The following is a 14,492-nucleotide window of genomic DNA, read 5'->3' as shown; positions in this document are numbered from 1 at the left end:
TAGATACATATACTTAAAAAATTCTCTTTAATACCTTCTAGGTCAGGGGTGTCAAACTCAAATACACAGAGGGCCAAAAATAAAAACTTTAAAAAAAAAAATTTATTGACAAAATTGAGGAAGATTTTCCTTCTCATTAGATATAAACGCTTTTCATATGGAAGCAAAGAGGTTTTGCTTCACATTCAATGTGGAACAAGCTTATAATAGAGAAAGAGGCATAAAAAAAATATTTAAGAATTATTCTTATGTCTCTTTCTCTATTTGTAGCCTTCTGAATTAAATTCCAATGGGAACCTTTTTGCACAGGCTAACAATAATAATATTCTTCTATGCACATCCAACCATTCAAGTCCATGTCTTGGAGTAGTAAGGAAAAGTACAGCTGAGGGGGGAGCGCTGGAAATGTCAGACGCGGCCAATGCGGAGCTAAATCCTATGAGTGGCCCGCTGCTGAAACTCCCTCTTCATTGAAATAGCGGCGCTACTAAAATTCCCGGCATTATTTGCGTTTATAAAATAGTCCAATGCGAGAGCCCGCTGGTCTATAGACCCGAGTGATGCCGGGAATTGTAGTAGCGGCGCTATTTCAATGCAGCGGCGGGCCAGCTGCAGTTTATATTTAGGATTCCTTTGGGGGCCAAAAAAAGGATGTGGGGGCCAGATTTGGCCCCCGGGCCAGAGTTTTACACCCCTGTTTTAGGGTAATGCCCTTCAGTGTTTCTTGACCTTTCTAACATGGGGTAAATAACTTTCAGGTCTTCGGGAAACCCCTTCTATAATTAATATATATATATAATATCTATCTAGTAGGAAGAATGCCTCTTACATTGCTGGCCATTGGGTACCAAAAAGATAATTGGTGTCGCCCACACTGACCTGAGAGGGACAATCTTCTCAATTCTCAAGGAACCCCTAGCAACCTCCGGAGGAACCCTGGTTGAGAAACTCTGTCTTACAGGCTCTTTTCTCATGTTTTTTTAGTTTATTTCTCCTAGGATTGTGTAAATGTTCTTCCTTGTTTGTTTTAGGATTAAATGTTTTATCTTCTGAAAGAATGGTATTTTGTATAATATTCCTTACTTACTATTTTCTCCCAGGATTGAACAATCTTTGGGTCTTTCCTCTCCTTAGTCTTTGATTATTTCCACTTTTATATGATTGGGGTATTATCCTTAAAGAGGAACTAAACTCCAAAGTCCTTCAAAACCCAAAAAAATTTACACTTACCTTCAATCCCGCATCGCAGCCGATAGCCCTGGACGTCTCTTCCATTGGTCAGCCGACCCAGGCGCGAGATGGGAAAAAAACTTGTCGATCGCACTGCGCATGCCTGAGATGCTTTGTGCTCCCGTTCTGTCTTGATTGCCTAGGCAATTGAGAATAATGGGGCGGTGATGCACCCTTTTTTTTTAAAAGGGTGTTGCACTAAAAAAAAAAAAAACAAACAAAATTTTTACCTTACATAAAAGGATTGTCTACACTTTTATATAAGGTGAAAATTCTGAGTTTGGAGACATTTAAGACATTTTCTCTACTAAATCATTGGGGTGTTTTTTTCTTAAAATCAAATGTCCTTGGGGTATTTTCTCTTCCAAGGGAATGTCTTTAGAAGTACCAAATGTATTTTCTACAAACATTGCTTGGGTTTGGGGTACTTCAAAGAACTTTTGGGAAACCCTTTCAAAAAGCGATCCAAACCCCCAAACCAAAAACAGAGAACCTTCTCCATTCTCTAATCTCCCATCTCCTTTCCAAAATGAATGGAAAACCCCAAACCAAAAACAGAGCATTTTTTCCCATCTCTAATTAGAACCTCCGTGTCCCACCTCTTACTGTTCTGATGATATCTGTAAAATGTATGCATCTCTTCCTATGAAATAATTCTCATCAGGACAAATGAGCGTCTGACTCTTGCCAGCGGGGACATAGACAGGTCGAAAAGCTTGTAATGGCTGTAAGTATTTGAGAAGTACAAACAAATGTCTCAAAAACATCAAACTGAAAAAACCCAACACGTTTCAGAGTCTGACCCTCTTCTTCAGGGCTCAAGGATAAGGATAATAAACAGAGATTTCCAGTCATTCATTTTTTTCTGCAACTATATGCATCAATCTGATATTTAACATCATTCAGCACACTTTCTTTTAGCTCAGGTTGTCCTGGCACTCCTGAACCCACCACAGCCCGTAGCTGGGCAGTAAAAAGAGAATCATTACAATGATGAGCTCATCTGTCTGTCATTCTGCTCTCTCCTTCTATCACCATGCATCTTGTCGGCAGGTAAACTGTTCGGCTGATGTTCTGCTTCTTCCTCTCACACTTCAGCTTTGCTGTACAAGGATTGCAAATTTAGATACTTACACTGCTTGCATTTAAAATAAGGTATTTATTTGTGTGTATAAGAATGCTGCATTAATGTGTATTATTATCTTTCTTCAGTTATAAGTTTTTTTTTGTTCTTTTTTTTTATCAGGTGGTGATGACGGGAGTTCTCCATTTTTGTATTATCGCTCTTCCGATGATCTTCTTCCTCTGTGTCTCCGGAATCATCACAGACAGCATCCTAACCAAAGCCGTCCCTCCTTCTGAGACCGGTATGTCCCCCCTACATAACTGCCTATTTATCAGAAACCTTGTTCTTATTAACTAGTAAATAAAAAGCACCAACATATAATGCAGTGCTGTACAATAAATAGGGGAAACACTCATTGTATAACCCAAACCAATATAATAGATGCTTTCCCTGTGCTTGTGCAATGCTGCTACACTTATATCAGGCATACAAATATTAAAAGATTAAACATTCATTGGATACAACAAAAGTCAATGATAAATAATGTTATTTTTATTAACTGAGCACCAGCGGGTGCAGTGGCTGCATTGCTTCATGCTGCATTGGGACAAAAGAGAATCGAGTAGTGCAAGGCAATAAAATTAATAATATTTCCATAGCAGGAAAATATTGATTTTCACACCTCTACTATGTCCGGTCTGATTAGACAATGGAATTGCTATGAAGTCAGAAAAAGTCAAGTCCCAGTAACAAAGTGATATTCAGAGGCAAAGACGAAGGATTTCAGGCCATTATAGTTAAAAGCAAGTATTTTATAATGGCATGTTTTAATTGATCTCAGCAATGCCTAATAAAACATACAGAAAATTGCGTGTAAACACAGAGACTGGGACTGTAACAGAATCCAGATTTTGAAAGCTTTTCTAATTATAAAATGCCAGCAAAATGTATTTAATTCATACATAAAAAATCATCAAAACATCAAACATTGATACAACTCTGTGAAATTGTTTTCTTGCACTCAAATGTAACTCCTGAAGAAGCAGAAGTATTTATTTGCGAAACACGTCGGGTGCAAGAAAATAGTTTGAGACCTGTGGATCACAGAATTAATTTTTGATGTTTTTTAGAGGAAAAAAAATGTATGAATGATGTATATGTATGAAATATCTAAGAAAAATCTTGATGCTATTAAAGTCCCACTCTCTGTATGTTTCCACACAATTTTCTGTATAGGTTTTAGTTGATGACAAATTGCTTCATTGATTGTTTGTGATTTCTCATATATAATTTGATGACAAATCACATGTTTGGTTATCTTTAGGCAGAAAGGGCTATTAAAATCTTGGAACTGGAGTAAAGGTTCACTTTAATAGGGCTGTGGTCTAACAAAACGGCACAATCCACCAATATGTATAAAGGGTTATGGTGTTACCAGCAGCAGATCTGCAGAGTTCAGCCAATGTCACATTAAATAAATCACATGTCATAAAACACACCGCTCTCTCCACCTTTGATCCAAATGTTTTTGCCAAGTATCAACTATTTGATACTTGGCACAAACAGCTGGATTCAAGGTGGAGAATGCTGTGTGCTCTATGATATGTGATTTATCTAATGTAACGTTGGAACAATGCCTTTGTATAAGTACATAAAAACAGCTACAAAAGTGGGTTTTATTACAAGGGGGGCTGAGAAGTTCCTGGCTTTGCCCAGAAAGAAGAGAGCCAGAGTTATGAAATAACACATTTAACACATATTCCCCCTGAGACTGATGCACTTGGTACAGCGTAGTTGCAGCTTTTCTACCCTTCAAATAAAAGTCTTTTGGTTGGGCCGCAAACCAGCTCTCAGGAGCATCTTTGACTTCAGAAATGTCCTCAAAACGTTGCCCTTTCGCGTATTTCTTCAAATTCAGGAACAGATAATAGTCTGAAAGGGCCAGGTCAGGTGAGTAGGGGGGGATGGTAGACCAATTGGAAACCCAGGATGTTCAATTTGTCAGCCACAATGTTGGACGTGTGCACAGGTGCATTGTCCTGCAAAAAAAGGATCCCTTTGGTCAACTTTCCATGGTGTTTCGTATTCATTGCCTCCTTCAGCTGGTCCAGGAGGTTAGCATAATACTGTCCGGTGATACTAGAGCCCTGAGGTAGGTAGTCAACCAACAGAATACCGTCTTTGTCCCAAAAAATGGATGCCATGACTTTTTTGGCCGTTTTCTGACTTCGGAACTTCTTCAGACCCGCTGTGGCGCCATTCCTTTGACTGTTCCTTGGTTTCAGGATCATAGATGTGGAGCCAGGTTTCATCCTCAGTCACTAACCTAGCCAGAAAGTCCTGTGCAGCTTCAAAATGGGCAAAAACAGCTTTGGATGCTTCAACTTGTTCCTTCTTCTGATCGATGTTCAAACATTTCGGCACCCACCTCGCTGAAAGCTTGCCATGTCTAGGATAGTGGTGATAACAAACCCAACACGCTCCCGTGAGATGTCAAGTATCTGGGCTATCTTTTTTGCGGATATTCGCCGGTCCTCAATAATCAGCTCATGGACAGATCGCAGGTTGCCGGGTCAGTTGAGGCTGGGGGCGCGCACTGCGGGGCTCATCTTCAACGGTAAAATGCCCAGTCTTGAAATGAGATATCCAGGTTTTGACTGTGCTGTAGGAAGGACACTTCTCCCCCAGTGTTTGTGACATCTCAGTGTGAATGTCCTTTTCCTGACTTTCCCTGGAAAAACAAAAACTTCATGACGGCCCGTAACTCCAACAACGTAAAACTTGCTTGTGCCTCTGCCATCACAGCTTCTCTCTAAAAGAAACTATTTGCACAGTTACATACTAAGATATTAGGCTATCATATGCCCCCACACTCATTTTTCTGTTTCATCTGGAAGGGGGCAAAGCCAGGAACTTCTTAGCACTGGTGGTGTGTATGAAAACTCATATGATGTACCAATTTATTGCTACACAATATGTTGCTTCTTAACCCAGGAAGGGTTGACTTTACTTAGAAAAAATAGGAATGCTACATCAATATCAAGCTTGCAATATGTTCCTGCTATTACTGTTTGTATATATTCTATATTGAAATGTTGGGTGTACAGTAGGGATGGGGAAAGAATCTTCACAGGTTTGCAGGGCTGTCACAAGGGGTAATTCTGTATGATAAAAGTGCATGACTTTTGCAATGCTGGAACTTTTAGACATGGGTGGGCAGGAATCTTACCTAGTATGGGGCCCAGAAATTTTTGGTGGGGGTCCTGTGGATTTGGTTCATAAAGGATTCATCAAACTCATAAACCCAACATTAGAATCGATCTCCACTGAAGTGGTGATGGACATGCCAACTGTGAAACTATTTCATGTGCCAAGAGGAGCAATCTTAAGAATAATGACATTAAAATTTCCAAATTTAAAATGGCATGTGGAAAGTAGCGCAGAACATGTAGTATATGTTGTATTTTGGTGGTACAATGTTCGGGAGGGGTAAAGCCAGGGGAGGTTTAGATATTGGGGCATGTGCACTTGTAGTTCTCAAGGGCAACTCCAGGTCAGGACTTTCATACATAGGATGAAAAAAGACATAAGTCCATCAAGTTCAACCACTAAGGAAATATCGCAGATAAAACCCTATGGACATAGTTAATCCAGAGGAAGGCAAAAAAACACAATTTGCTCCAGGGGAAAAAAAAAATTACTTCCTGATTCCATGAGGAAATCAGATGTTCCCTGGATCTGTTATCTTTACTTTAATGTCCTAATCCCCAGTTATATTCTGTGCTTCTAGAAACCATCCAGCTTTTTCTTAAAGCAATTTATAGAACTTGCTGAAACTACTTCCTGAAGGAGCCGATTCCACATTTTCACAGACCTTACAGTGAAGAATCCCTTCCTTATTCAGAGCTTAAACTTCTTTTCCTCCAGACAAATAGTCATTTTCTGACTTTTATATAAGCCATAGCTTACTGAATGGACTGATCTCTAGTAAAGAAATACTAAAAACGTAAAAACAGCTCCTATCCTTCGAGGACTGGATTTGGACACCCCTATATTAGCATTTCTCTTATATTGTGCACATTTATTACTGAAATTCATATAGCCATTGATGAAGTAGAAAGATACATAAGCCATACACAATCCCATTACCTTCCTACTGATCCTGTTAGGTGGTCCATAAAAATCAGTCTGCAGACCATTTGGACCTCAATTCGTATTATTATAGAAAACCTTTATTATTTAAGCATCCTTTCTGTGCTTACTCCATAGTATTAGTAGCTCGCTGATTGCCTTCACCTGCTGCCTGATATAAGAAGATCTAATTACCTTGTGGGTTTAATTACCTGACTTCAGGCCAAGCAAGCTGAAAACATCTTTTGAGCCATTCCAATGAAGTTTTAAATTACTCCTGGTAGGTGTTTCACATTCTTCATCTTCCCATACAGCAGACTGGGAAATCAGATCCAAAAAGCAATGAAAAGAGCATTGTAAGAAAGCATTTTATATGAGATTTATGTAGGGAACATGGTATGGCTTATATGACACTATGAAAAGGTAACCTAAACCAAGCCTGGGGTTTGACCAGTCATTGGAAACCCCAAAGTCTGCAGTGTTACCTTTCCTTTACTCTTCCTTTGTTCACCAAATTTCTCAGTAAGTTTGAGTATATTGGTGAGCACATTGGATCATTCCATTCACATCATCCCTAGCAGAAAACGGGAAGCTATATTACCTACAGTTCCAGAATTTTCCAAACCCTCCACGATATTGACTCTGTGCTTCTGTCTTCCAGGTGCCATGCTGGGGATCTGCGCCTCCATCCAGCCTCTCACACGTACCATTGGCCCCACCATTGGAGGATATCTCTATAAGCACTACGGAGTCCCATCATTTGGACTATTTAACATTATAGTTAGCCTGCTATTATTAATGTACCTTGTCAATACCCAAAACAGGCGTAAAGTGGACAAAACGAAAAAATAATACAGGAAAAGTCTATGACTGTTAAGGGGCACATATTTTGGGGTCAACTGCACTCGAACTGATGTTTCCATTTTGCATAGAAGCTGGTAGGTTGTACGACACGCTGACTTCTGAAATCTCATAGGACTGTTTTAATAAATCCTAAAATGTGAAATAAAATTGATAGGACCAGCTGCTAACAAATGCAACCTTTGCAATGGCTTTGTGGCTTTGTTGGTGTTCAGCCAACACGTTTCACAGGCTACAGGGGTCCTTCATCAGGGCTAAAAACACACACATTCAAATAAGTACATATAATACAGAACATAATAAATTATATATTTTAATGATGCGGTTTTAGCCTTGAGGAAGGGGGGATCCTTTTACACCCTGAAACACATTGGATCATTTTTTGTAACACAAATAGCGCTTATTCTAGACTTTTACCGGTGGAGAGTTTATGTGCCAAAGTCTTTCTAAGATTTTAACCTTAAAGGGTCCTTGTGGCTTTTAGAGCTGCCCACTAACCTCCACAAGACCAAAATATGAGCCACCAAGCAGTCTAGCGCTCCCCTCACATTCCGTACTATTGTTTTTTTGGCTGTCTAAGCCCCATTGGGGAGATTTACCCTCTCCATTTGTCCCACTGACCATCAGGCAACATCTAACATGAAGTTATGGAAGGTGACCTCTGTGGTGTGTAGAGCCGGTGCTCCTTCTCAGCTAGTCCCAGAATCAAATTATTTTGGTGGAGTTTGAAGGCCACGGATACACAAAACAAATGTTTAGTCCACTGTGAATATGTGATGGATGTACTGTAATGTTACCCTCAGGAACTGATTACTTTTCTGGAATTAATAGAGATACTTTAAGAATTTGTTAGCTTCCTCTTTTATTGTGAAAGAATTTATATTTTAATTGTATTAAATTGTTGAAGTTATTTTTGTATATCAGTGATAAGATACCTCAGTTGTTAATAATACATGGACAATACTTTGATTTAACACAGCGTCGTCCCCAATAAATGTATTAAATTGCCCTCCAGCATTTCCTTCAGTCTTGCATTGTAGTCCAGTAGCCTCTCCTGGACTGAATTTACTGATTTCACTGCACACTGTGAGCTTCTCATATTGTTTCTTAGAAGCTGCAGATAGAGCCTGCCTTACTTCCTGACTGGAGGACATCCAACATCACATAGACCAGTGTTTCTTAATCTTTTTAACACAAGGGAAGGTCTTCAGATATCCCCCTTATAGTTACTATAACCACAGCTAACAGTACAACGATGTGGTGGCCATTTGGATCATTGGAACCTGTTAAGCTGACCTGGAAGGCACAAATTGCTCATTGCCCAAGGAACCCCTAGCAACCTCTGGAGGAAACCTTGGGTTCCCCTGATCACTGGTTGAGAAGTCTTTTCTTTCCTCCCGTTGACCTGCCTTTTTCATATATTGGTTCCAACTTATTTCTATCATGAAGACCTGGCATTCCATGTGGGCATTGCCTAGGGTGGTCTACATGGAAATCCAACCTACCCAGGAACTTCCACTTCTCTAAACTGACGTCAACCAATAAAAGCATTTTAATATTTGTGTAATGCTTCCCAAGAGCCACCCAACGGCTTGCATTGCGGTGCACTATGATATGGAGCTCTATTTTTTTTAGGAAAAACAACACCCAGCCAGCCCCTTCCACCATTGCACACAGACCCAATGATACGGCAAAAGAAAGGCAAAGTATTAAACATATTGTCCATTATCATGTCCCACATACAAACTACAAAGGGAACCTCTACCTTCCCTTCCGTTCCTTAACTCTTGGGTTCCAGTATATCTGTGCTCACACTTTATACCTATGAAATGAAATGCCCTGTTGAAAGTTGGCATGTGACCTCCATGTTTTTCATTAATTGACCTCCAATCATTATTCGGCCATAGATTGCAGCCCTACACGTTTCATTTGCTTGTATTACAATGGTGCATTAGAAGGCAGATAGACCTGCAAGAATATATTCCTGCCCTGTGGATAAACACAAATGTACAACTTGGAAGGAGAAGGTTGGTGCAGGTAGGTTGCTCCCTGCGTTGGTCTCTCTGGAGCAATAATAGAATTTAGACAAAGCTCCCAATACATCAACTCTGTTTTCCGAATTCGGTCAGCTGCAGGGCCAGATTTCACCACCAAGGTATGACTCCATGATTAGCCATTCTGTTCAAGCATCCTTGGCACTTTTGTTTGTTTAGGAACTTCTTTGTGCTCCATATAGGCAAATGGGAATACAAAATCCACATAATGGAGGCCAAATACGGGCCAGAAAAAGGTCAGATGAACCTCTGAAGCCATTCACAAGATTCTTAAATGCCAGATGGATCCTCCTGCTCTTGCCTATCTATACAACTCACCCCAGTTGGCATACAATGGATTACTAGCAAGTACATAGAGATTTCATAATTCATAAATAAAAAAAAACAAAAGTAGGTACTCCTTTACCCTTTTACAATCTGTGGGCCATTCAGGTCACATTGCACGTGCACTCCCTTCACTGACGGTTTAATAATTTATCGCCAGTGAATTTACTGGTGGCCAAGACACCACTCCTGACTTTTACAAGCAGCCATTCAGGGTAAGAAAGGAAAGATCAGATAGTAAAATCCAATATAGTTGTTTGTTTAATGCAGCAGCATTGGGCAATAGTAGAAAAGTTCAATGGCTCAGCATCCAGTCATCGAGCAATGAAGTGTCAGCTCGTAATGAAGGAAAACTGAGGTTGGTGAAATGACAGTGTGTAATGGTGGCCATAGGGATGAGATGGCATTCTTCTGATCCAAGGGTTTGGGAGGCAGATAATATCCATGGGGTCTTGTTGGGGGTGAGAGGGCATTTGGACCAGGGAACAAACCCTTTTCACCCCTAACTGCACAGCACGACCATTCATTTGTGTTAAAGCTGATATTTACCTAGGTGACTTTGGATTGAAGCCGGCTTATTTCAGAGTTATGTCCATGGTTGGCCTCTGCCAGATCATTTTGAGCTTGGAAGAACTCTCTGTATACCATTTGTGTTGGATTCCTTGGTCATGGCCTGATGGAGTAGAGATATATTTATCCAGCATGGAGATCATATCCTGGTGGAGGGTTTCAAGCAATATCTCTTTCAGAGTGGCTGCAGAGACTTCTTCAGGGACCGGGAAGTGTTCCAAGGACAAGTTTCCCTTGTAGTCATGTAAAGTTCCCAGTCCCCACCTGGGTCCACAGGCTAAGTGGGAATTTGGTGAACTCTCCACTTCTGTGAATGAATGGGTGGGGAGTGTAAAGAGCAAGGAGACTCACCATAGTCAAGTGACCGTTCTGCAAGGCCAGGGCTGGAAGAAGAGGCCAAGGTTGCTAAAGCTGGAGTTGATGGAGGAGCTGGTGGAGATGGAGCAACACCATCTTGAGAGTCTTGAGGCTCATTGAAGTCCATGGAGCTGGAAGAAATCAGTAAGTTTGTGGGGTTTGGTTTTCCCCTTCTTCCTCTTTGCCATGATGTTGGGTGAATAATGAGGGTGTCATGTGCTGAAAGAAGCCCCAAGGTGAGTACAAGTGGAGAAAAGTTTTGCCAAAAGTTACTGAAGCTCTCGGACTAGGCAGCCATCTTGCACCAAGTGACTTTGACTTGGCAGTGAATGTAGAAACGGCAGAATGATGAGCTCCACTGTCACTCTGTTTTCCCCTACTAATAGCAGTTTCTTCTTGGCACACTTCTGCTTATTTTCTCTTTGTTCCACACTACCCTGGGGCAAAGAAAGGTACCCGGCACTTACTAGCAGGGGGAAGCATTTAATGTCTTCTAGATGTGGTACCTACCCATGCCTTTATCTCCTCACCTTGTGGGTGAATGGCTAGTTTTTTTTATTCATTTCACTAGAGTTCCTAATTATTAGTGCAGAGGAGTGCCTGGAGTTCGCCTTTACCAAAGATGTCTACCCACCTTGTTGACCTTCTATGACGGCTCCTCATTGTGCTTGGTGCAGGGACTGATATATGCAGTCCAATGTATACTGAAAATGTGTCGATGTTATATATGTAATTAAGAAATAAATAAAATGTGTGAATGTTATAAAATTCTGGTTTCATGTGAAGTTTGTAGTCGGACTTAGGGAAGCTGAGCTGTGCTGTACTTTCCGTTGATGGAATGGATGCACCAAACATCTTCCAGCTTGGCCACATAAGGACAGGAGGTATGTAAAGACGACAGAGCACCTCTTCCTCCCCTTCTCTGTTTGGGTCTGAATAATTAATAATATCCAAGGCTGGAGAGGAGACACTTTCATCAGTGAAGCTGGGCAATCCAGCAAACCTGGATTAGATCTGGTCCAGAATTGAAAGAATTTGCTGACAAATAGCAAATGTCTGTTAAGAAATCTGTTCCATGTTTGCTGGATCACCCAGCTTCACTGATGAAAGTGTATCCTCCCCAACCCTGGAGAACTTTTATAAATCAGGCCCTTTAGGTGAATGTATTCTGCAGTTCAAAAGAAAATTTAGCAGGAATGATAGCCCTGCCTGAGATAACACAACAAAGGACAGCACGTTCACTTTAAGATTCATAACGCAATGCAAAGCAATCGTGGAATTCCCCTCGGCTTTCAACCTTTGCAGCAAGCTTTAGAATATGACATCACTAGCAAGATTTTCATCTTTGCCTTTTGTACACACACAGAATTCCACTTTCCTAACACGCTACATGGGGTAGAATATTACAAAACCTGGGCAGCACATTATCTGCATATATTATGTCCTCCCCATTGTGTGGGTACCCGGCACAGTGCTCCTCCATCCTAAAATCACACCGGTGGGGTATTTGGTTTTCTTTACCTTCTACCCATCCAAAAAAAATGATGCTGGGTAGGGACAATTTGTCACATGACTACAGACTATGTACAGTGCTATATATTATGTCGGTGCTATATTAATTCAACATATTAATGCACCTTTGGCACAGTGGCTGTCTTTTCATGAGCCCATCAATAATTGCAACATATTCAGTAATACTAGTAAGACTTGTTAAAAATGATTTGGTTGCAGAATTACGTGAGTCATACACAAAGCAACTTTTTTTCAGCCGATTATCAGGTCGATCCCTTTGCCAAAAATAAGAGACATTTTACATCTGCGGTGAGCCAGTGTTCTGCAGAATGGAAGAGGATGGGACCATTTTTTTTCCATGTGGCTGTGAAAGATTGCAGAGCGGTTCCCAAAAAGGACAAAACACTTGTTTGGAGATTTGCGCACAACTACCTGCAAATCTGAAACTCCTTGGTGCAGTTTGCCACCACTGGGGTGCAGTACCGGAGCTGCCAAGCATGAGAAAGGGCCCTAAATGGAACCATTGATCATAAATCCATCGATCGTCCTATCATCATCATGTACTGCTGATTCTTTAGTATCCATTCTGTGCAGTTTATGGAAATGCAAATCAATCAATTAATGATTCTTCACTTAATCAATCACTTGTACAATTTTTCACCTATTTAATCACCTGATCGATTCTTACTTTGATCGATTGTTTGGTTATTTACTCCAACGATCACCTGATCGATTATTTACTTGATTGATCAGCTGATAGACTGTTCCCTTGACTGATCAATTGATTATTTACTCCATCGATCACCTGATTCTTCATTTGATCAATCAGCTGATTCTTCATTTGATCAATCACCTGATTGATTGTTCATCTTATTGATCAGCTAATCGATTCTTTACTTAAACCTATCACCTGATCCATTCTTCCTTTGATTGATCGTCTGATAAATTTTTCACTTCAACGATCATCTGATCGATTCTTCACTTGATTGATCAGCTTCTTCATTTTATTGATCTCCTATATAATAAAAATAAGTGTATCTATTCATAACCCAAAATTCAATCGAGGAATCTCAAAAAACTGCCATGCACCTCTACAGAAATTGTCCAATGTAACCGGCCGTATCTTTTTGAATTCTTTGCTTGAGATTGATCACTTTGGTCAATCAAATTCAGAAATAAAGATCAATGATTGGTTCGATTGAGTGTGAAAATTGATTGAGTGGTGAGCTATTCCACCTACAGACCAATGTTTCCCCCCATGTAGATGATGAAACAGAGATGAAAGATAACTTCAATGACTGGAGAGTTCACCGAGCCGAAAAGGGTAAAGGGCGCAGGAAGTTGCAGCTGCACTGATTAACAGAGCTGAGGACTCCTGAAATGACCCCAACGGCCATTTATTAAACCTGATTACCCAGAAGTCTAAATATTTACTGAGAGCAAAATGCCAATCTGGGTGATTATTTATCTGAAAAGAATTAATGAATGAACTCAACAGGCTGATAGAAAGTAATTAAGCAAAGGCACCCAGTTCTTGGTATCTAGAAGCCTGTACCCCCTTCCAATGCCAATGTGAATTATGGAATCCAATGAGCTGATTTAAAACTGCCCCATTGCACAGCAGTGCCCTACGCAGCTAATTACCCCTCTTATAGAATGCTTAACCCTTAACCCTTAAAATCCATGAATTCCTTATAGATAATATTAAATACATTGATCATTTTGTTATATAATGGTAAAGAAATAAAGGGGTAATTTTCTACCCCCCCAGGTAGTATTGTCATTGGCACGATTCTGTAATGCTGCCTCCTGTTGGTGATGCCAGTGCTGTGAATTTAGAACATTCTAGGACTGATTTATTCAAACTCTTCGATTAGACTATGGGAGAACCTGGGTGATCCAGCAAACTGTGAATGGATTCCAGGACTGAGTAACTGATTTTTTTTTAAATCCATTCCAGTTTTTCTGGATCACCCAGGTTCTCCCTTTACAGTTTATCTTCTTCAGTAATGGAGAGCTCAAATAAATTAGGCCCTCTTTGTCTTGGATCTGAAAGCATGTGGCCAGTGAAGCCAAAATGAGTTCTGAACACCTACTTATATTCAAATCAATAACTCAGCAACAGCAAGTTTTACCTCTTTTTGGAACAAGTTGCCTTCTAAGAGTAACCAATTATATTACAAATTACATTTTTATATTGAGCTTTTTGCAATTAGTTATTCAAAAATAGAACACAACGGTTGCCTCTCAAATAATCTGTTAATCAGCTCAATTCTATTTCTACCAGCTCTACATTTTCCAGCTGCTGCAAAGTGGCAATTGGAGGGTTCTACACAAGGACAGGAATACAACCTTGCAATATACATTCAGCAATGGGAACAACCAAT

At 40.3% G+C, this 14,492-nt stretch overlaps 1 protein-coding gene across 1 annotated transcript in view; it reads left to right on the top strand.

Annotated features, from left to right (window-relative positions):
- The window catches only part of SLC67A1 (solute carrier family 67 member 1), a 42,956-nt gene extending 34,660 nt beyond the window's left edge, over positions 1-8,296 (top strand). The window contains exons 9-10 of the mRNA XM_072422195.1: positions 2,477-2,597; positions 7,089-8,296. Of these exons, the coding sequence (XP_072278296.1) occupies positions 2,477-2,597; positions 7,089-7,279 (312 nt within the window). The 3' untranslated portion in view covers positions 7,280-8,296. The remainder of the gene's footprint in view (positions 1-2,476; positions 2,598-7,088) is intronic.
- The last annotated feature ends 6,196 nt before the right edge of the window (positions 8,297-14,492 follow it).

This window comes from Pyxicephalus adspersus, chromosome 9 (assembly GCF_032062135.1).
Source record: "Pyxicephalus adspersus chromosome 9, UCB_Pads_2.0, whole genome shotgun sequence".
NCBI classification, from domain to species: domain Eukaryota; kingdom Metazoa; phylum Chordata; class Amphibia; order Anura; family Pyxicephalidae; genus Pyxicephalus; species Pyxicephalus adspersus.
This window is presented reverse-complemented; position numbering and strand designations above follow the sequence as displayed.